The 22,956-nt window shown below is 45.7% G+C and overlaps 2 protein-coding genes across 6 annotated transcripts; one reads left to right on the plus strand and one right to left on the minus strand.

Annotated features, from left to right (window-relative positions):
- Nucleotides 1-79: 79 nt before the first annotated feature.
- LOC125765679 (ubiquitin-fold modifier-conjugating enzyme 1) lies at nt 80-1,388 on the minus strand. 2 transcript variants are annotated; one of them, XM_049431079.1, is made up of 5 exons: nt 1,253-1,388; nt 868-996; nt 676-807; nt 434-601; nt 80-364 (listed from the first exon to the last, which is right to left on the minus strand). In XM_049431079.1, exons 2-5 carry the CDS (start codon nt 988-990, stop codon nt 278-280), a joined length of 510 nt encoding a protein of 169 aa, XP_049287036.1. In that variant the 5' UTR covers nt 991-996; nt 1,253-1,388; the 3' UTR covers nt 80-277. The 2 variants fall into 2 exon arrangements, with proteins under 2 accessions (XP_049287036.1, XP_049287035.1); XM_049431078.1 differs by having other exon boundaries at nt 1,207-1,367.
- Nucleotides 1,389-1,506: 118 nt separating this feature from the next.
- Nucleotides 1,507-22,833, plus strand: LOC125765644 (transmembrane protein 131). 4 transcript variants are annotated; one of them, XM_049430993.1, is made up of 4 exons: nt 1,507-1,627; nt 2,716-6,245; nt 14,449-17,523; nt 19,340-22,833. In XM_049430993.1, the coding sequence occupies exons 2-4, from the start codon at nt 3,696-3,698 to the stop codon at nt 21,431-21,433; spliced, it is 7,719 nt and encodes a 2,572-aa protein (XP_049286950.1). In that variant the 5' UTR covers nt 1,507-1,627; nt 2,716-3,695; the 3' UTR covers nt 21,434-22,833. The 4 variants fall into 4 exon arrangements, with proteins under 4 accessions (XP_049286950.1, XP_049286951.1, XP_049286952.1 ...); XM_049430994.1 differs by having other exon boundaries at nt 1,617-1,687; XM_049430995.1 differs by lacking the exon at nt 1,507-1,627 and adding an exon at nt 1,728-1,953.
- The last annotated feature ends 123 nt before the right edge of the window (nt 22,834-22,956 follow it).

Raw genomic sequence — 22,956 nt, forward strand, 5'->3', positions numbered from 1 at the left:
TTTCGTAACGATCTACATATACCTATGAAACAAGTAATGTGAAAAGCAGAGTGCAAAGAAATAAAACACTGAACAAACATTTGACAGCATGTACCAAGAAGGAACACTTTTTATATTTGAATGCCTTCGCCGCTAAAGAACAGAAGGTAAATATAGGCCATTTTTTCTGGTCTCTTTTGTTAAACAACAATTAATAATGATAAACGAGTAAATAAACAAATCTTCACGCTTTCAAATACCAGTGGAACGGTTAGTAGGCAAAAGTCGGTGACTTTCCCTAATCAGACGATGTACCCTTTTCCTGGTACGATATGATGCCTTTCTCTATTAGATCCGGGACTTCTACAGCTAACCACGGTGATAGCTAAAGCAAATACATTTCCATTCGTTAAGGTCATGTTCTCGCCTTTGTGGGACATTTTTCTGTACTTACCCCTAGTGCCATCGCGTGCGCAATACCGAACTTGGGCACATTTCTCGCCCACAGTGGTTTGAAGTGGTCGGTTAAGCAGATTTTACCCCCTCGGTACATTTTGGCCGTCTTTCCATCAAGTTCTGGCAGTGCGATTTCGGGCGATGTTGTTGGATACGTGATTGGAATCTATTGGATTAGGGATAGAAATCATTCGATTAAGCATCGGGAGGTTTTGTAAGAAACAATTATTCTCTACATACATCAAACTCCACGTCAAACTCGTACTTGTGTAAATTGTGCATGTACCAACATTTGCCGAACCACTTCGTGCCTTCCTTGTTCGACTCTAACCGGAACCAATCCATATCGGCTGATTTGTTGTTTTGCACATACTGAAACAATCGAGTGAATGGTTACAATACGTTCGATTGGCTTTCTCTTTGGAATCTTACCTTAATTAGTGCTTGATATTCCTCCTTCAATCGTTGCACCCAAAGTTCCTTATCTCTCGGGCCTGCTTTCGTCTTGAGCAGCGGAATGCCGCTCAATGCTTTGCGTGTTCCATCGTCAACCATGGTGTGCTATTTAACATACAAAATAGCTCAAATATTACCAAATTTTCTTCTTTGAAACAAATTATTCCACAACAATAAGGTTCGGGATTGTTGTTTTCACGGTTCCTAGCGACAGTTTTGATCGACGTGTCAACACAATTTTCATTGCACAGCACGCACGTGCACACATTCACGAACGCAAGGAAATCCGTGCAAATTTAACAGAACCATACTTACACAGCAGCAAAACAAATTGTTTTACGTCGCCAAAAGTGATCGTTACCTTTCACGTTGGTTTTAAAAAGAAGTTCTTAAATGTTTTATGCTGATCCACTGCTCACTTTCAGTGATGTGTAAATAAACATAGCGCTGTCAAGAACTCCATGGAGCGCTGAAGCTTGGATTACACGTAAATTCGGCCTGAAGTTACGGTAGCGCCATCTATTAACAAACACAACGCACTACGCCGAGAGCACGAAATATTCCGCTGCTGCCAAAGGAATCTCTCTACGCGATCATATAAACGGACAACGCACAGGGTCCGATACGTCAGTCGAGCAATTCGGATGAATCGTGCGCTGCAAGAAACACGGAAAGGATCGAACGAGTTTTAGTTTCAAGAAAAGCAAAAACAATAGCGTCGCGAGCGGAAATAACGGTACGGTTCTCGTGTGCAGCGGTGGAAATCTTTGTAAAACGTGTTAAATCGTGATAAAGCGTAAGAGGAGGAACTGTTTTCCGTTGTATTAAAAGCTGGCCAAGGGAGAAGGATTGTGTGTTCGTACCGTGTTGAACCCTCCGCCATCCATCCACACACACATCCTGTTGCGAATCGGTCGGTCTCGGTCGCTGCACGGGGTGAAAATTCTCACATTTATTTGCCCGCGAACTTATTTACGGAAATGTAACACCTTGCCGTGTGCGAATAAGAACCACCTACGAATAGTGGTGCTCTACACCTACAGCTTCGCGTCAATAGTTTCGGTAGTGTACTGCGGTTGAAGGGTGCTGCAAATTGCATCGGATGATTTTCCTTGGCCTGCTTGACGAAACCGCTCGGTAGCTCCTTTTTTGCGCGTGTCCCCCGCCCTCATCTTCGGTTCCCTTTGGGTACACCCTGTGCCGCACCGCATCCGACAGAACGGAAGGACACGGTGTGGCGTGTGTGTGTGTGTGGGTTTGTCCGCTAGTTTCCTTCTACTAATCCTCTTCCCACTCAACCCATCCTAATAGCGAAACTAATAAACCACAAAATCTGTAAGGAAAACGCGTGTATGTAAATCGAAGAAAATACGTTCGAAGGCAACTGGTTGTCGTGGCCGATCTCTCTGGCAGGGCTCAGCGTCCGATTGCGCGTGTTGTGTGTTGGGCACCGAATTTTGGTGCCCTAGTGCCGTTTGATACGGAGTGTGTGTGTGCACCGTTGTTGGTTCTGCGTTACTCGGGGTAACCTCGCCAAAAAAAAATCATTGATGCGCGAGAAAAATCGCCTACTTTTGCGAATGAATTTATACACCAAACGGTGGCAGGCTTATGTTCGGCAAAAACGCGTGTTTTTTTTGTGGAGATCTTCTAATTGCGTATGCGTGTACGGGCTTGTGTGTGTGTGTGTGTGGGGTTTTGTTTGTGTCACTTCGACCTCGTGCGATTGTTGTGTTCCGTTTTATCTCATCATTTCTCAGATCCAAGTAGCTTTCCTTATCGTGCTGGTTAAAGCAACAATTTTCCTTCTCTTTCCTATCGCAGCGAACGGTGCGTGCGTGCGTGCAAGTGTGTATATGCGTGCCAGAGTACGCACTGTGTGTGTGTGTCAGTGTGCGTGTTTTTTTAAGCGAACCACAAGGCAACCAAAGGAAGACTGCGCGCCATCTGGTCTCTCTTCAAACGAAATGCTGCCGGATGCGGTTTAACGTTCCCCTGTCCGGTACTGTCGGGAAGAGGCAAAACAACAAGCGAAAGAACTCCTGCCGGAGTGTGGTGGATTCCCGCAAAGAAACGCGGCATCCGGCGCAGAAGGCTCATCAGCGTGTACCGGCGCGTGGAGGGGGTCACAGAAAATATGAACTGGCTGTCGTCGTCGCCACCGTCAACATCCCGTGACCAGCAGCAGCAACATCGTCGTCACAAGCGGCCACTACTAATTCGCTGCTCATCGATCAACCAAAGGCGGCGAAGTTTGCCGCCTATCAGCTGCACAGTTTCAGCTAACAAAACGCAACAACCGCAACAGCAGCAGCAGCAGCAGTTGCAGTGCCGGCACAGCGAAGTGTGGTGAAAAGTGAATGACAAAAATAAATAGCAAGTAAAGCATTCGATAGTAAGTGAGAAAAAGAGAGAAGGTGCGTTGTGAGGAAAGTGTGTGAAACAAACGAATATATCCACAGCACGCGGCCGAGTGCATCCTTGACAAAGTAGGTCTCTGTGTGTAGTTGCATCCGAGCAAGCAGAAGGCAGCAGCAGCAGCTGCCTGTGTGTTTTTGTTTTTTTCCCTTCTTCTCTCTACTATTGCATCTTCGGTCGGTTTGTCCGCGTGTGGTGACAGCAGAAAGAAAAAATCGATCTAAACCGACCAAAGAAAACAAAAAAAAAAGGAATCGTGCGTGCTGTAGCGAGGGCGTTGCGTGAGGGCAAACCAACGCGGTGCGTGTGCGTTTTTACCGTACAGCGGCAAGCACTGGTCACATTATCACCTTTAAAACGGCATCACCAAAGCAACCCCCACCATCATGTTCACAGTAGGCGGCGAAGAGAACCATGCCAGAAGCTGGATAAGTAGAGGCAGCAACATCAGCAGACAGCACCGGTGGACAGCGCGACTCCTAGCGCTGGTCCTGCTCGTTCTGCTGCAGCTGGAATCGCAGGTGCACTTTCAAACGGTTGCAGCCACACCGGAAGGTACAGCCTCTTCCGCCACCACCGGATCCACATCCTCTCACAGCGCCTCCACACAGTCGGCGACACAGACCGGTTCGGCGTCAGCCGCCTCCTCGACGCTGATCGATGGTATCATACTGGACGAGGACGGTGTGCTGCTCGGTGCGGGCCAGCAAACGCTCAGCGAGGAAGCGGCCACACATCTGTTCTTTCTTCCTGCACAGCTAAACTTCGCCCACCGGTCCATCGGTGACCCGCACAACCAGCTGATAGTGTTGTTCAATCGGCACAAAAACCGTAGCGTCTATCTCGGTTCCATCTCTGGCAGTACGGCCGAATTTTCCAGCTCGTACTTCAAGGAGAAGGTCATCCCGCCCGGCGGCAATACCAGCTTCAATGTGGTGTTTCTGCCCCGGAAGCTTGGGGCCGCGGATGGTTCGCTGCTGGTACACACATCCTTCGGTATGCTCCGGTATCCGGTGCAGGGCGAAGGCATCGAATGTCCGTACCGGTTGCGACCGCTCGTCGGTTTGCAGGCACCGCTCAATGCGACCCTCTCGCCGGAAATTACGCTGTACAACCCGCACGACACACCGCTCCAGATTGTGGAGGTGTACAGCAGTGGGGGGAACTTTCAGCTGGAGCTACCGAGCGGTGGCCAGGAGGGCCCACAGACACTGTGGGAAATACCGCCCCACAGTACGCGCACCGTGATAAGGGTGCGGTTTCATGGGCGCACCCCCGGCAACCATATCGCGTACGTCCGGATCAAGATCTCAGGCGGTGCGGCCAATCCGTCGCTCGTCGACAAGATGCTGGTCGTGCCGATCGAGGTAGAAATCACGAAGGAGACGGGCCTGTACTCGCGCATACCATTTCTCGAGCTCGGCATTGCCTCGTCCCAGTCGGAGGTGGTGAGCACGGCGGCCCGACACACTACGATGGCGGCATCGGCCTTGGCCGCACCGGTGGACGATAGCGAGTTTGGGCTGAGCGTACGGAGCGGGCGTAACGTGACGCGGCTCAGCCTGGATCTGTACAACTCCGGCAGTCAGTCCGTGCGGGTGAAGAGTTGGCTCGTGCAGACCGACGATCTGGAATCGGTCCACTGTATGCAGGTGCTGGTCGCGGACGGGCCTACGTTACACGTGGAGTTTGATTGGTCAAAGTTGACGAGCGAACGGCGGCACATTAGCGGGCGTATACTGCTCAAACTCGAACGAATACTGTCCTCGTCGGAGGGAGGAGAGCAAGCGATGGGGGACGAGGAAGAGGTAGAAGAGGACGGTGAGCAACAGGAAGAGCTGCACAGTCAGGAGGAAACGGCCGGGACCGGAACCGGCGAAAGTGCACGGAACGGGGACGAGTATGAGCGGGTGGTTTTACGTATGAACGAGTACGACGGATCGGCTGCTACCACGGAGGAAGCAGCAGCGGACGGTGGATCCGAACGGTCGGCGAAGGTTATGCCGAGCGTCTACTACATACCGTTCGCTGGCGAGGTGCTTAAGGGCAGCATCCAGTATAATGAGGAAGCGTTGCGATTTCTGCTACCGACGCACGATCAAGCATCGCCGGAGGTTAGGGAGGACGAGGAGTCAGCGAGCCGGGACGGTGGTCGGGGCCGGGAACTGGTCGTCCGGAATCACTTCAACGTGCCATTGTCCATCACGAACATTAGCGTACCTGAGAACTGTTCGCGATATTTCGCGATCGAACACTTCCGGCCGATCGTGCTGCAGCCGAACGACGAGCGGACGCTGCTGCGCATCCACCGGAAGGTTACCGATACGGTGTGGGCCGACCCACGGCAACCGTACACGATTTTCACATCATTTCGGCTCGTGACCAACATTAGCGAGTACGAGCTGCCCGTGCTGGGGTACAGTGGACGGTTGGAGCGGCTCCTCTCGCCAACGGTGCGGGACGCATCGTTACTAACACCGACGGGACTCGTACAGCCGCAGCACGAAGCGGCTAGGAAGGGTGGTACCGGCGGGATGGAAGGTGAAGTGCAGGAGCTTGACTTTGGTGTGCTGCCGATCGCAACGATCGGTGAGGCGCTGGTCGCATTTCGCAACCGCAATCCCATCCCCATCCCGATCATACACTGGAAGGGAGCGATCACGTCGGACGGTGCAGTTGGTGCGCCCACCATCACGGTCATCCTGCGGGGTTGTGGGCCGCTCCGGTTGGATGGGTTGGTGTTCTGCCACACGGTACAACCGGGCGAATGGATCGTGTACCAGATCAGCGTGCAGAGTGGCACAATTGACAGTTACCAGGGTCGGTTCACGGTCAAGACGGACTACGAGGAGATCGTGACGCCGCTACGGTTTACCACGGCCGTTGGCGAGTTGCACCTGATGCGTGAGCGGTTACGCTTTGACGATTGTTTTCCGGTAAGTGTACTTAATGCAAGAAAGGGAGGGAGAAACTTGGTCACAGAGAGAGAGAGAGAGAGAGCAGTAAGGAACATTTAAGGCAGAACACCTTCACAGAACAGTTTCAGCTCGTGAGGGTTGAATAGAAAACGACAGCTCTGGGACTTCTGGACCGAGCTCTCGTCGTACTGGATTAGCAATTCCAACAAGTTTTGATAAGTTTTGAAATTGCACTCAACTGTGTGAATACTACGGGGAATATATTCTTAAAAAGTTACAATAAGTCCTGAAGTTGTAGAGCTACAAAAGTAGAAGACATTTAACATTCATTAGTCATCCAAACATTGGCAGAACTTGATTCATAGCAAGGGAAGAAACTTCTTCTTATTATTATTATTATTACGCGGGTTGTCCGTGACCTCCTATGTTCTGTGAAATCTCTGTTTCACTGTATATATTCAGAGGTTTATTCCTCCCTAAATTTGCCTTCCAACTTAGGGAAGAAGCTGATACATCATGTTCTAAAGAAAATGGAATGATTTTAACGATTTTTCACAAGGGCTCCCTGTCATCTCTCTTCTTGGCTTTAACGACCTTAATGGCCTGTAAGGTCATTTCTGGCTTACTAGACTTATTTTACCGCGTAACCGGATTGTCAGCCCTTGCTACGGGGGGACGGTCCGAATGGGATTTGAACTCTGTCCTGCCGTGTGGACCGGCGCTGTTTATCACATACACCACCGGCCTGCCCCTAGTCCCTGCCATCTAGCGGTATTGTATTCCAGTGTTTTTTTCTTTTTTCCGTATGCGTCACACTGGAGTGAAGTAGTTTTATATGGCTAGGCACTTCGTGTCCACAGAATCATGTAGATCTGCATCGCCGTAATGAGCAGCCGAAATTGAAGATGAAGATCGAGAACGAAGTGATCTATTCTTTCAAGGGTGAAGTAAACGACGAAAGAGTAGAAAAGCTGGAAGTCTCTAAGAAGAGGCGGTTCAATTAAAACTTTCTTTCTGATTGGATAAGGTTAACATTTTTCCAATGATCGCCAACCTTCGCAACTGCACTCAGGTGCGTTGGAAGACTTTTGTCGGAAGAGGCCAAAACGTAGTGACAGCTGATCACCAAGGCCACGAAAAGCTGTACCAAGTACTAACATTTATGTTTTGGGAAGCTTTTACTGAGGTTCTTGCCAGCATGAACCTGGAAGATAGAACATGGATTTAAAAAAAAAGAAGTGGGCCCTTTATTATCAACTCATTAGCCAACGTGTTTGCGCTTTTGCTTTTAAAACTATAAACTCATACCAAAAAAAAGAAATAAAACGATTAGAGACTACTTTATAAGTCTTGGCTTAATCATGGTCTAAGGATTGGATATATTTGTCTTGTGATAATATTTGCCCTTGCCCTTGTTGATGTCAGGCATATTATGGTCAATTTCTGCCTTTGTCAATTAAACAAAGATGTTTGATTTACCATGAACTCGCCAACGAACGGTGTGAGTAATACTTAATGCTAATACGATTGCGATGGGGAAACCCGAAGATATAAGCTTTTCTATTTAAGAATATGAATACGAGTTCACCGATAAGACCCAAACGTCTGTTAACCAGTCACCCAACACTCGGCAATATTTTAAATAACGGCGGTTTCAAGCGTTATGCTGCGATAGGTTCTGTTTAGTGAAAGTTTCACTATACCCCTGCAGAAAAGAAAACCCGAAATCCAAAACCCCAGCGGATTCGATAGTAACGCCAGCAAAATCTCCATTAATGGTCCTGAATTTCAGCGATCGTCAAATGGGCAAAGCGTGTGATCGTTTTGGTGAAGGTTTCGCGACACTGTGCGGTTTTGGGGATGACAAAATGTATGCAAAATGTTGCCACAAAAAAGTAACCGGTGTTATGTTGTGGGGCTCGTTTGGTCGGAGAAGCAAAAAAAAAAAACACACATCAACCCCACACCAAAGTTGCTGGAAGCTGGTTGAGTTTTATGAGGGATTTTTTTATGCTCATATTTATATGAAGTGGAGAGTTGCAGAGGATTAACGACGCGCAGCAAAAACGTGGTAAGAAAGTGGCGAAAAATACCGGAAATTTTTGGGTTAAATTTATTTCTTTGTGAATAGTGTGAATTCATTTAATATCTTTTTTTCATACTGGCTTGATGCAGTGAATGCTTTTGTTGGAAATTTTTAACAGAAAGACGAAGGAATTATAGTTAGGTCATGGCGTCACTATGAATATAGCGTGTTTTTTTTCGCTTGATTTAATGGATATATGATGATTGTACCCGCAAATGTTATAATTGAGGCATTTAAAGATTTGAGATTAATAACAGTGATAAAGCTAATTGATAAGAGCCGCTACACCGCAAACCAAACGTAAATGTTCCGTTTTCGTTGTTTTGTGGTTTGTTGTTTTTGTCGCTAGGTTTTTGTGTTTAATTTTTCACCCCATTATGTGATTATTTATGCGATAAAGCTCTTAATGTTGTGGTGTGTGGGAACACTCCTAGCGAGCGTATCGCTTTTAATGTTTGCAATTAATATTTACAATTAGTCGAAATAATTTTTGAACTATAATATTTTGCCTAGTGCTGACAAGATTTTTTTTGTTACTAGCAAAAAACTGGTTTTAATGAAGTTCTATCAAACAGGATGCATGTTTCTTCCTTTCCTTTGTTTGCATTTGTGTGATCTACCGGCTTAGTTGATAGTTGATGATAAATATTTAACATTCGAAAATAAAACCCAAATGTTACGGAAATGAGTGAAACACGCGGAGATGATACCGGTGACATTTTCCTAGGGTTGAATTGGAAGTGGATGTTTTGTCCGTATGCAAATCCGTCTCGCAGATGTGCGCTCCAATTTTGCATCCTTTGAAGGCAGTCCAGCATTATTGGTCTGTTTCTAATGTTTGAAGTTTTTTCTTCTTCGTGTTTCATCGCATAAAAGAAAAGACGCATTTTATTATCTTCAACAACAAAAAAGAGATATAGGTACAACGTGTCTATTTCCTGCATCACCGTTTAGCTAGCGCGAGACCAAGCTTTGATGTGTGTTTGATCAGCTGTCAAATCATTCCCGCATACCGGATTTCATTGCAATACGCAGTACAGCCAATTTCGCACTTGATAAACAGATCGTGAAGGAAGAACCTCTCGACTCACGAATGGGCGAATGGGCCAATAAGATGGTCTCTGAAGTGGTTGTGTGGTAATTATCGCTTTTTTGCCCCATTTTAAGTGGGTGAAATATCTGAAACGACACTTGTGATCGTCGAAGACATGGAAATCAATCTTTCGCATATAAGTTTGTTGATTGGAGGTAGATTATTAAACACTTCATATCTAGTACGAACTGGATCTTTAGTTCGGTTGGTGTGAGTGACGCGATGCATTGAAGTAGTCGCGAACTGAGTTTGATAGATTTCACGGAACTCACGTGTTAGTTGAGTTTTGGGCTTTCCACAAGCACGATAAACCGAACACTCGGCGACGGGAATATGCATTTTTATCGTGTCGCGATAAGAACGGGGTTAGCGTTTGAGTTCAGAAATTCAATGGGACAGAGATGTAGTTCAACGAATTTATATCCAGGACAGTGGACAAGACTATTCACACCGGCTAGACAACGAAGGTTCAGCCCTACATTCAACCCCGTAACGGACCGAATGCCATCTTATCGTATCGGTAGGGCAACCCCCCGCAAAAGGAGTTCGTGTGCGCAATCCGTTTGCACTTTAGGCGAACTCGCGCAACACAAGACGCACAAGACGCTTTGTCCGAGCTTGGCTTCCATTCGCCTTGTGGAGTGCGTTTGCTCTCGATCTACCCATATCTTGGCGGCAAGATCGTGCGGTTTTGCATTACAATCGCGAACTCTCGTTGCGAAGTGATGCTTTCTTGTGAGGGGGCACGTTTTGTTTGTTCGGTTGATTATCAGCTCGTATCGGAGAGCTGCTCGGGGTAATCAGGTAGTGGTCGGGAGAAGCTAGGCAACAAACAACAAAAATACGACCACTCATCGAGAAGACTAGAATCTTGGATCTTCACTGGGCAGAAAGGGCCGAGTGGTGTGTTGGTTTTATGGGACTGATAAGGTGGGTATGTTTTCGTAAGTGACCTTGCCGTTGTAGACATGTTTTCCTTCTCTGCCGGTGCTCCACTCGGTTGCTGTTTTATAACTTCTGGACACAAACAAATCAGCTGATAATGATGTGTATGATGGTGCACGATCGATCACGGGATTCGCATAAGATCAGCAAATAATCGTTAGCACACGGAAGCGGCAAAAGTTACGATCGTTCAAGATGGTGTGTCTCGTCCAGATCTGCTAATAAAGCCATATACATGGTGCGCTACGAAAAAGTATGCATTGGTTGGAAACTGGGCCATTAGGTCCAAAGTGTGTAGTGGTTTCGGGATATTCGGGAGCATCGGATGGAAATCGGATCTTCGTCAATATTACTGATAATGATCGCTGAGTACATGGATTACAACGTACGTTACAGCGGGACACTGAAAATACTAAACTGTAGCTAATAATCGATAACATCATTATCAGTGTCTAAAACTCACCAGGCGCCAGGTCCTTGTCAGAGCGAACATGAAACAAGGCTTCCGATTGTTGTTGGGCGAATGGACGCATCGAGCACGAAACAAGCATAACATGACGTCTTGGTGTGGTTGTTAGGTTTTTTACGCTGTTCATTAATCAATTGCAAATGAACCAGTGGGCTTGGTCAAGTTGAATCGATTCCCTCGATTGAGTTCTATAAATGAAAGTAGGCTTTTAGGGCTTGTGCCTAAGAAAGTTGTACGAATTGGGGTTTTGTTTTAGGTCTAACGCATTGATTAATTATTTTTAGGAATTGGAACTGATATCGATGGTTCATTAACACGCATGTAGTACAAGGTACGACTTGGAGAAGAAGAACTGCAAAAAAGGCAAATTTTAGAACCTTAAATGATAAATTTCGGTTCTAAAACTAGTTCGTTTATGCTACAAATAAATGCTTCTATTATAAATTTTCTAGAATTAATGCAAAAGAAGTGGTTAAGAGTATTCTCTCAAAAGAGATTACCTCTGAAGTGACTGTCCGAAGACCTCGCGATCGCACAGAATACGATTCAAACAGGGTATGGAACCCTCGGTATCCAACGGATCGCCAATCTTTAACCTGTGGTCGATAGATGGCATCAATGGCTACATTTTCTTCTTGGACGGCCATGCTCTCAGGTGTCTGTGCCAGAAGTTATTCGAGAAACCACGTTCCATACCCTGTTTGAGAAAATGTAAAATTTTCTTTATTTTTGCACCAAGTTTTGCCTATAACTCGGTCGGTATCCAACGGATCGCCAATCTTTAACCTGTGGTCGATAGATGGCACCAATGGCTACATTTTCTTCTTGGACGGCCATACCCTCAGATGTCTGTGCCAGAAGTTATTCGAGGAAACAAGTTCCATACCCTGTTGAGAAAATGTAAAATTTTCCTCATTTTTGCGCCAAGTTTTGCCTATAACTCTGTCGGTATCCAACGGATCGCCAATCTTTAACCTGTGGTCGATAGATGGCACCAATGGCTACATTTTCTTCTTGGACGGCCATGCTCTCAGGTGTCTGTGCCAGAAGTTATTCGAGAAACCACGTTCCATACCCTGTTTGAGAAAATGTAAAATTTTCTTTATTTTTGCACCAAGTTTTGCCTATAACTCGGTCGGTATCCAACGGATCGCCAATCTTTAACCTGTGGTCGATAGATGGCACCAATGGCTACATTTTCTTCTTGGACGGCCATACCCTCAGATGTCTGTGCCAGAAGTTATTCGAGGAACCAAGTTCCTTACCCTGTTTGAGAAAATGTAAAATTTTCCTCATTTTTGAGTAAATTAGCAAAATTTAAAAATGTGATATATTTTAATTCAAATTTGTTGCAATAGGTTTCTTTTCACTCAAATAATGCTTTAAACACAAAAAAGAATAAAAAATCAGAAAAAAAATTTAAAAAAATTTTCAACTCGAAAATTTCATAAGGGGTACCCCTTGCCATTTTTTTGGGAATTTTTGCAAAAAAAATTAAATTGGTTTATTTTAATGCCAATTGGTTGCAATGTGTTTCTTTTCACTCAAGTAATGCTTTAAATAAAAAAAAGAGTGAAAAATAATCAAAAAATCAAAAAAATCAAAAATATAAAAATTTACTAAGGCTCATTTTTGCACCAAGTTTTGCCTATAACTAGGTCGGTATTCAACGGATCGCCAATCTTTAACCTGTGGTCGATAGATGGCATCAATGGCTACATTTTCTTCTTGGACGGCCATGCTCTCAGGTGTCTGTGCCAGAAGTTATTCGAGAAACCACGTTCCATACCCTGTTTGAGAAAATGTAAAATTTTCTTTATTTTTGCACCAAGTTTTGCCTATAACTCGGTCGGTATCCAACGGATCGCCAATCTTTAACCTGTGGTCGATAGATGGCACCAATGGCTACATTTTCTTCTTGGACGGCCATACCCTCAGATGTCTGTGCCAGAAGTTATTCGAGGAACCAAGTTCCTTACCCTGTTTGAGAAAATGTAAAATTTTCCTCATTTTTGAGTAAATTAGCAAAATTTAAAAATGTGATATATTTTAATTCGAATTTGTTGCAATAGGTTTCTTTTCACTCAAATAATGCTTTAAACACAAAAAAGAATAAAAAATCAGAAAAAAAATTTAAAAAAATTTTCAACTCGAAAATTTCATAAGGGGTACCCCTTGCCATTTTTTTGGGAATTTTTGCAAAAAAAATTAAATTGGTTTATTTTAATGCCAATTGGTTGCAATGTGTTTCTTTTCACTCAAGTAATGCTTTAAATAAAAAAAAGAGTGAAAAATAATCAAAAAATCAAAAAAATCAAAAATATAAAAATTTACTAAGGCTCATTTTTGCACCAAGTTTTGCCTATAACTAGGTCGGTATTCAACGGATCGCCAATCTTTAACCTGTGGTCGATAGATGGCATCAATGGCTACATTTTCTTCTTGGACGGCCATGCTCTCAGGTGTCTGTGCCAGAAGTTATTCGAGAAACCACGTTCCATACCCTGTTTGAGAAAATGTAAAATTTTCTTTATTTTTGCACCAAGTTTTGCCTATAACTCGGTCGGTATCCAACGGATCGCCAATCTTTAACCTGTGGTCGATAGATGGCACCAATGGCTACATTTTCTTCTTGGACGGCCATACCCTCAGATGTCTGTGCCAGAAGTTATTCGAGGAACCAAGTTCCTTACCCTGTTTGAGAAAATGTAAAATTTTCCTCATTTTTGAGTAAATTAGCAAAATTTAAAAATGTGATATATTTTAATTCGAATTTGTTGCAATAGGTTTCTTTTCACTCAAATAATGCTTTAAACACAAAAAAGAATAAAAAATCAGAAAAAAAATTTAAAAAAATTTTCAACTCGAAAATTTCATAAGGGGTACCCCTTGCCATTTTTTTGGGAATTTTTGCAAAAAAAATTAAATTGGTTTATTTTAATGCCAATTGGTTGCAATGTGTTTCTTTTCACTCAAGTAATGCTTTAAATAAAAAAAAGAGTGAAAAATAATCAAAAAATCAAAAAAATCAAAAATATAAAAATTTACTAAGGCTCATTTTTGCACCAAGTTTTGCCTATAACTCGGTCGGTATTCAACGGATCGCCAATCTTTAACCTGTGGTCGATAGATGGCATCAATGGCTACATTTTCTTCTTGGACGGCCATGCTCTCAGGTGTCTGTGCCAGAAGTTATTCGAGAAACCACGTTCCATACCCTGTTTGAGAAAATGTAAAATTTTCTTTATTTTTGCACCAAGTTTTGCCTATAACTCGGTCGGTATCCAACGGATCGCCAATCTTTAACCTGTGGTCGATAGATGGCACCAATGGCTACAGAAGTTATTCGAGGAACCAAGTTCCATACCCTTGGAACTGATATGATTCTTTAGTTTTTCTACTCTATTTGGTATCGAAATCAATTCAAAGTATTATATCTGTAAAAATATAAAGAAAATTACAAAAAAATGGCAATATGTAAATGTCCCTATTTGCGACCGTCACCCGTGCTGTTGCATTTCACAATTGCTTTCACTTTTCACTCTAAACTGGTTTGCGTTTGTGTGTGGGTTTGATTTTAATTCTTCCTTTTTTTTTCTTGTTCTCTTTTCCTTACTCACTACCAAAGGGGAAGCTATGCTCGCTGTCACTGTTGGCCGCCTCCAGCTTTCCGACCAAGATTCAGATCGAAAGTATTCGTACGGATGTGCCCGGGCTAAGCTACGAGTTCCTGTCAGCGGACAAGCAGCGGCCGCTTGCACCGAATCAACCGGTCGTGCTGTACCCGGACACGGTCACCAGCATCGGTCGGTTGACGCTCGACCCGAAGGCCCACTGTGGCCCGGTAGCAGACTGTTACAGCAGCTTCGATCTGCTGTCGAAACCGTTCGGCGTCAAGTGGATGGCAACGCTCGACTGTTACGAGCAGTACCGGCGGCTGGACAGTGACAAACTGTTGCAACAGCTGCAGCGCTATGCGGAGATGAGACAGCGGCTCACGAGCGTACACTTTCAGGTGCTGGCCGAATCAAGCCGGCGGTTCGATTTTAACGCAAGCGTCGATCTGGTGTGGCCTAAGCTGCTGGACGAGAATGTGTTCTTTCCGACGTTGCAGGTAGAGCAGGAAGCGGTCCGGTTGATAACGATCAACAATCCATCGGATCAGATACTGTTCGTGCATCTGGTACTGCACGATGTGGCGATCCATGGACGGCAGCCGATAGTGGACGGTGGCGGTGGTGGTGGTGTTGGTAGCGGCATCAACTTACCTCCCGAGGTGTTAACCGCCTGTGACAACTGTAGCCTAAGCGAGGAGAGCGTATTTTCCTTCTTCCTGTTCGACAGTGACGACATATACGTCAACTACGTGAAACCACAATCGTTTCTGCGGATCGCGATCAAGTTTAGTGCCCAGCTGCCCGGCACCTACTCGACCGTGCTGTACATGCGCAACAATCTGACGCTAATTGATGCCGCCTGGATACAGGCGCGGGCCGTTGTTCCACTCTTCAAATTTGGCAATCGGCGACCCGGCTCGCCGACGGCGCTCCAGTTTGAAATCACCGAAAAACATGCGCAACCGTGCTACGATCGGTTTTATCGGAAGCTACGGTCGGAGGGTCGGTTCAAGAAATATTACATCGATGCCCAGGGCCAAAAGCACGATGTAACGCAGGACGAACCGGTGAGCGGTGGCGATGAAGAGAAGAAGGAATTTGTTGTGGAAACGAGACGGACGTTTACGGCGCGCAATTATGGCGAGGTGCCGATCCTAATATCCGGCATCCGGATCGAGGAAACACCGTGCGAAGGTTTCGGCTTCAAGGTGCTGGATTGCACGCCGTTCGAACTGGCGCCGAACGCGAGCCGTAAGATCGAAATCGCATTCGCGCCCGATTTCACGCTCTCGCGCGTCATGCGCGTACTACACTTCGACACGAACATTAACCACTTTTCCGTCAACTTTACACTGCTGGGAACGGTACCGATGCATCGGTTAGATGTGTGCAACCGGGTGCTACCGCGACCGTGGTTCGAGTACTGGTTCCGGGCCGTCCTTTTCGTGATATTGCCAACCGTCCTGTTCGGCACGCTGGCCGCCGCCGTACTCGACTCGAACCGTGTACTTCGGGTCCATTTTTTGAGCCTCGTGCGCGAGAAAGGTCCGCTGCAGCCGCCGCTTGATCTGCGACAGATTGCGCTACAACATTCAAACGCAGCGGGCGATGGAACGAGTGGAAAGGAATCGACCACTGCTGGCAAAGATGGACGGGCAGGCGGCGGATCGACAAACGGTCATCAAAACGGTAGCGTACTAAATTCGTCCTCGTCGGTGGTATCGCGTCACAGCCACCGTAAACCGGATCGTAAAAATGGAACCCACACGAAGGGAAGCGGTGGGATGGGAACGGGACTTCAGAACGGAAGTGCCAGCAGTGGTGCATCCTCGGGGGAAAGTACGTCCAGCCGATTCAATCGTAGCTGGACGGATTTCACGACAAAGCTTGGCGCAACAACTAAACCCATCCTTGCGGTTTCTACCACATCCTTAACTTCTTCGCTACTGGATGCGGGTGGTCGTGCTTTACAGGCATCCCTTTCCAAGAGCCGCCGTTCGATTACTCCATCGAAAGAGCAACAACAGTCATCGATCGGGATGGATGTGCTGCCCAACTCCGCTGGAAGCAGCAGCAGCAATAGCAGCAATTCTGGAGCAACCAAAGACAGAACGAAATCCCCATCGTCCATATCCGAAACGGAAAGCAAATGCGCCAAGAATGGACCGTTCGGTGTGAAAACGGCACCGAGCAGCGCTTCAACCAGTGACTTAACCGGTGTGCTTGAATCAAATTCAACCACCAGCAAGCAACATCACCATACGAGCTCCTGTTCGTCGTCCTCCCTGTCGTCATCGTCCTCGGCGTCCTCCTCATCGTCGGTAGCAGCAACGGAAGAACCAACCGCCGAAGATCGGCACATTTCATCCACAGTTTCGCTGTCCCTTTCCTCGCCTTCCTCATCTTCCTCGTCATCATCCTCGGCATCATCGTCGTCGTCATCGTCCGCGTCAACGACATCTTCGTCGTCTTCGTCACCATCACCGACGTCGAAGCAACAGCACCATCATCATCATCATCAGCCGCAGCATACTCATCAATCAAAACAACAGTCTGCAACAACAACAGCAACCACCAAAACGAACGTAAAGAAAACGAAAAGCCTTCCGGTTAGTTACGAATCGGTGGTCGTCTCGTTGGCATCGGTATTTGCCGCCACGAGCACACTGTCGCGAACGGGAACCACCACCACAACCTATACTAGTCAGAAACCCACGGCAGAAGTAACTACGTCGACGGTGGTCACATCGGCCACCGTAGCAACACCCGCTACGAAGGATGTGGTACCATCGGTGCAGATATCGACGAAGGAAATTCCAAGCAAACTACGCACCGGACCATCAATCGGTGCGAACGGGAAGCAACTGGTGGGCGTATCGAACGGAACAGGAACGACAAAAGCAGCGGTGGTAGCTTCAAACAACAAGCAGCAAGAATCATCTGTGACCAGTGTGAAGCCGGGCGGTGACAAAACCAACCCTTTCAGCGGTGCAACCGGATCAACTGATAGTGGTGGAAAGGAAAATAGTTCCAGTGGTAATATCATAAGCCAGGAAAAGCTTACCAGCGGAAACGGAAATGCACAGGTAGGGGAAAATAATATATAATGAATATAATTATGTTATTGTTTTCAGGAAATTGGACTGTAATTCATTGGAGTAGTAGCTCGAAATCCTGATTTAGGGGGTAGGACACTCTGGCAGATACAAAAAAAAAACAATCTTTGGTGTGTATTCTTTATCATAAACTTTAATTCAAATGACTTCCCTTTTTTATAAAGATGATAAATAAGGTGAAAAGAGAAGTCCACCAAAAATTGCCCCATTTTTTCAGATTCCCCTTGAGTGTAATGCCCCCTTGAAAAGGGTTAAACGCAGTTGCATTTGTTTATAGGTTCATTTATCAGCCACCCCGTATATGTTGGGAAGAGCGTACGACGAGTGAGACGTCGCGAAACCTCAGGTTGATTGACGATAGCTGCAACACGATTAATGGTCACAATCATACACACGACAATGTTTGAGCGATGTCTCACAGACTCGTGCCTTTGTAAAATTCCTCCCGTAAAGTCGTTTGTTTTTGTGTATCGAACGATACGTTTGTTGCTAAAATTCCTCGTGTGTAGAGGTTTGCGAAGATCGTCTTGTCCCCCTATCAATTGTTGTTTTTAGATCGGTACGCATGCGCGCCTCCGCCGGTACGATATGAAAACTCTCGTGCGTATGGATGGTGTCGCACGTGAGCGGTCCAATATGCAAGGGATGGGGTTTTGTGTGTGTGTGTGTGCGCTTCGGAAACGTGTAGAAGACAGGAAAGATGACGCACGTGGTAGTGTTGTAGCTGGTGATCCATGTGCGCGGCTCCATGGAATGTTATGCGTGATTCTGCCGTGTGTGGTAACCACGCGCATGCTAAACCGAGACGCTGGTTCTATTCGATCGCTTACTCGCAAGCTGCCGATGTCATGCTTAACTATGCACAAGATTACCGTCCACGGGTACATAAATGCGTGTGTGACAAAGACGATTGAGCTCTCCATCGAAGAGAAAAGATTGAGCAGTTCTCGATCGTCCATGCTATGGTGACATACGGCGGCGCAGGCCGACGAGTTGTTGATGCCCTGTGCACATGAAGAATGTTTTTATTTATTTTAGAACTGAAAAACAAACAGCACAACACACCACCCCATACACACGTATGCTTTAGTCGTCTTGGTTTCAGAACCGTTCTAACACAGGGAACGGCAAACTTGGCTGGTGAACGAGAGTCACAGATTTAAGAAAATAATCAGCTTTTTTCTTTTGTTTCGATGCCTTAATATTGCAATAGGCTATAATATATTAAATAGGCTATAAAATATTAAATCGTTTAGTTTTCTACAGACCAAATATCATTAAATGATCCCCTGATGAAATAGATGTGACATTTATGGGCAAAGGAATTCACAGCCAAAATAATCAATGGTATTTGGTTGTGTTTTTGCTCGAATTGTTTTGTTTTTGCTTCTTAATCAGTGATCACTCTGCAACATGATGCTTTCCGTTTGTTTGCCGAAAAGGGAAAAGCGGCCATCGTTTAATGTCAATACACTCGAGCACATTTACAGCTACAAATGCAATAAGATTCGTATTATCTTGCAAAGAAACGAACCCGTGCTCCTTTCCACACCAAATGCAACCAAAATGGGAAGAGTCTTTAAAATTAGATTTTATTTCGTCTCTTCCCTTGTGTTGTGTATGGCGCTCTAACTATCGGGGCGAGAGAGCTTTGAACTTTGATAACATTAACTTACGTCATGTAAACGATGCTTGGCCGAAAATAGCTTAGCAACATTGATAAAGTTAACCGATACCTACGCTCATTTGTTGCTTTTATTTTGATACTACTTTCGTTTCGTTTTAGGTGGAATCATCACTACAACATCAGCATCAGCAGCAACTGTCGCAAACGAAAAAGTTTAGCAAAACACCCGGCCGTGAACGGAAGCCCAACCAAAGCAAGAAAGGCACGAATGTTAAGGGAGCATCGGCGGGCGGTGCGCAGCATTACAAGGGCACGGCACTACAGTTCAATACACCCGCGCAGCAACAGCACAAATCTACCACGCTTGGTACAATTCTGCAGAACGCATCCGTACCGGTACCGTCGTCGAATGCTGCTGCTGCTACGGTTTGGGGTGAGAACTGTGCCCGCTTTAGCGATGTTGTTGCACAAACGCCGGCCACATCGACAAAGCTCGGTGCGAAACAATCCACGGTCAGTTCGATCTTGCTGAGCATGGAATCATTACCCTGGCTGGCTGGAGTTTCCGGCAGTGTTTCGAGCAATCAAACCGTTGACAAAACAACCAATCATGTACGTTCACATGCAAGTAATGCGTACGGCACGGCGACAGGATCCTCCGCAGGAAGTACACAAAACTATCGCAAGCCGCTACATTCACTGCAGGATCTTCCCAACAACGGTCCGTCCTCCGGTACGATCGCGTCGAATCGCACCGAGCAAAAATCGAAAGACGATAGCTATATTGGGGGAACGCTCGAAAAGGAATGTTCGGCACCGTTTGTAGTAACCAGTGCGTCACCAGATCTTGGACCGATTGGTACGTCGAAAAAATCACCCACCGGTGGACACAATGCCGATGGTGAGGAAGAAGAATGCGATGGAATGATCGGCCATATGATGGGTGGTAGAGCTGGGGCAAATATCGCTAAATGTTGGGAACCATTTGGAGGACACGTTATACACAATCCGACACAGCTGACGGCGGGTTCGAGCAGTGATTCCGCCGCCCCCATTAGCAAGACGATGAATGGCGGACAACAGTCGGACAGTTTCTTTTCCCAATCGTTTGCCGATTTCCCTCACCGGCAGAATGATCAGTACCGTGGCATTGCTTCGATGGCGGGTGGATCGAATGGAACGATGAATGGTATCACTACATCGTCGCTACTGTCAATCGCTGGCCACGGTTATGCGGATCACTCGACCGGGCTGTCTAATGGTGGTAACAATCAACAAACAGATACGACCGGCGCGGGTTCCGTTGAGAATGATTTTCTGGATGCGCATCGTGCATCGTTTCACACGTCCGGAGGACAGCAGCACCAGCAACAGCCACACAATCACCACGATTGGAACAGCACGATGGAGGCACATCTGCAGTGGCCCATGTCCGCGCACAAACCGTTGGCTTCACAGTCGGGCGGGTTGAACCAAAACTGGCGCTCGGGAGATCTGTGGAACAGTCTGAACGCGCAACATCAGTATCAGCAGCATCATCAGCACCAGCAACAGCAACAGCAACGGCAAATGGCTTACGAATCGGTACTACACTTTCATTCACAGTTAGCAATGGCCGCTGCGGGTGCGAACCAGCTGCCAGGGAATCATCCTCTCCAGCACCAGCAGCAGGCGGTATCGGATGTTCGGCTTGGCCATCGTACATCAGCGAATTTGAACGATGCGTGGCTCGGTACGGCAATGTCTTCGGGCCAAACAACTGTCGCTCCACCGCCCGGCTTTTCTAACCATTTGCCATCGGCTGGATCACATACGAGCATGAGCGGTTTGCCATCGAACAGGATCGTTTATCAAGATCCGCAGCAAACGTATAACATGCTTCTTCAGCACCGACTTCAACAACAGCAACAACAACAGCAGCAACAACAACAACAACAACAACAATCGCAACAACAGCTCATCCGTCAACTTTCCACCGAAGAGCCAAACCTCATTGGTACCGGCAATGGTACTTCTGGTGGAGGTGGCGTTACGTCCACTTCTACGACCGATCCAGCAACTGTACAAACAGCTGTGGCAGCAGTCCCGCCGGTCACATCAACAGCAGCATCTACGTCCGGTGCTTCGACTGGCACTTCGGGGTCCTCCTCGTCCTCTTCTTCGTACAGCCCTTTTCAGTTTCCATCGATCTGGTCCCCGGCTAACAATATCGATGTGTGGGCTGCCGCTACAGGATCGCCCGAGGAAACATAGGTGTTTTAGCGATTGCGGGCCAGAAGAAGCTATATTTAAAGTTGAAGCTGAATGCTCATTACGTTTTATGCTCGATTTGTTAGAATTGTGTTGGAATTTTTCTCTCCCATCCTTCCTCTTCCTTCACTTTAGTTTACTTTCTAAAACATCTGGTTATTATAAAAGAAAAAAAACAGCATAGGCATGTAGGCAAACTATTTGAAACACTAAATTTCTGCTATCAATTTCTAATTCCATTGCTAAGCTTTTTTGATGCTTAAAATGGCCTTTTGAAAATTCAATGAACGTACGAATCATTGGACCTGCAGAAGTACAATAGCAAAGATTTGAATGTGGAACACGTTTGTAACTTACAGAGGATAGGAAGAAAATCTTGCCTTCGCCATTACTAAAGCGCACAATCTGTTTTTCTTAAGTTTTGTTGTTTTTAACTTTACAATTAGCTCTTACCGCCACACTGCACTAGGGTGTCAGCGATAGGTACACTTTTACAATTTCTAGGTTCTCTTTCTCGCATTGCACCAGAAATCTAAGAAAGAGTACGAATTTTAGTTCGTTTATTAATTTACTTTACTTCTTTATATTTTCCTTTCTTTTTCAAATCCAAGCTTGATATGTTTATTTTGAGCTTTACTTTCCCATGCATCACTTTTTCTAACACGAAGTTTTTTTTTTGATTGCGTTGCGTAAATAATTTGAATTACATTTGAAATGAAACCAACATGAATCGGGCTTTGCCAAGCGGAAGAAGTGTGTTTTATTGAGTGCTGCAGGAGAGGATCGAAACTGGAAACGACTGTTTCAGGATTGCTATTACTGCTAAACGAGATGGTGTTTGCTTACAAATGTTCCGTTGGCATCGAATTTAACCGATAGGAACATTTACTTTCTTCGCCACACAATTTACACTGTTGTTGCGCTATGGAAAAAAAACTAATGACGGATGCGAATGTTGTTGCAACCGAAATGGTACATGATATAAGTAAACAGCTATAAGCAACAGGAGTATTTCGATATCGAACAACTTAACTTAACGTTGGTGGTATAAAAAGCATGAAACGGACGGGAGGTTGAACAAACAAAAATATCTACAAAATACAATATTACACACAGAACCATATACCATACATATTTGCTGCTCGTAAGGCACGTGGCTAGAAACAAAAACCTGATGATAACTATTACGCATGAAGGACTAAACGAACAAAAAAAAAAACTCTCGATTAATGATATGAGGATACGAACCGGCACGGCAGTGTACGGATGATGATGAGATGATGATTAAACCCGGACGAATAATGGGCCCTTGCCTCTATGCAAACGGGCTACGAAACGATTTGGATGAAATAAAAACGCATGCACACAAAGGTGTGAAAAGATGAAATAATCTGCAAACGAAAGCAATTGCAATGAATTGAAGTTATTGTTGGTGATTTAGTGAAAAAGTGAGAAAAAGAGCCGATTTGTGAAATTTGCTTATAGATAACGATATGTTCTCAACGGGTTATTTAAATATCACTATG

Source organism: Anopheles funestus, chromosome 2RL (assembly GCF_943734845.2).
Source record: "Anopheles funestus chromosome 2RL, idAnoFuneDA-416_04, whole genome shotgun sequence".
NCBI classification, from domain to species: Eukaryota; Metazoa; Arthropoda; class Insecta; order Diptera; family Culicidae; genus Anopheles; species Anopheles funestus.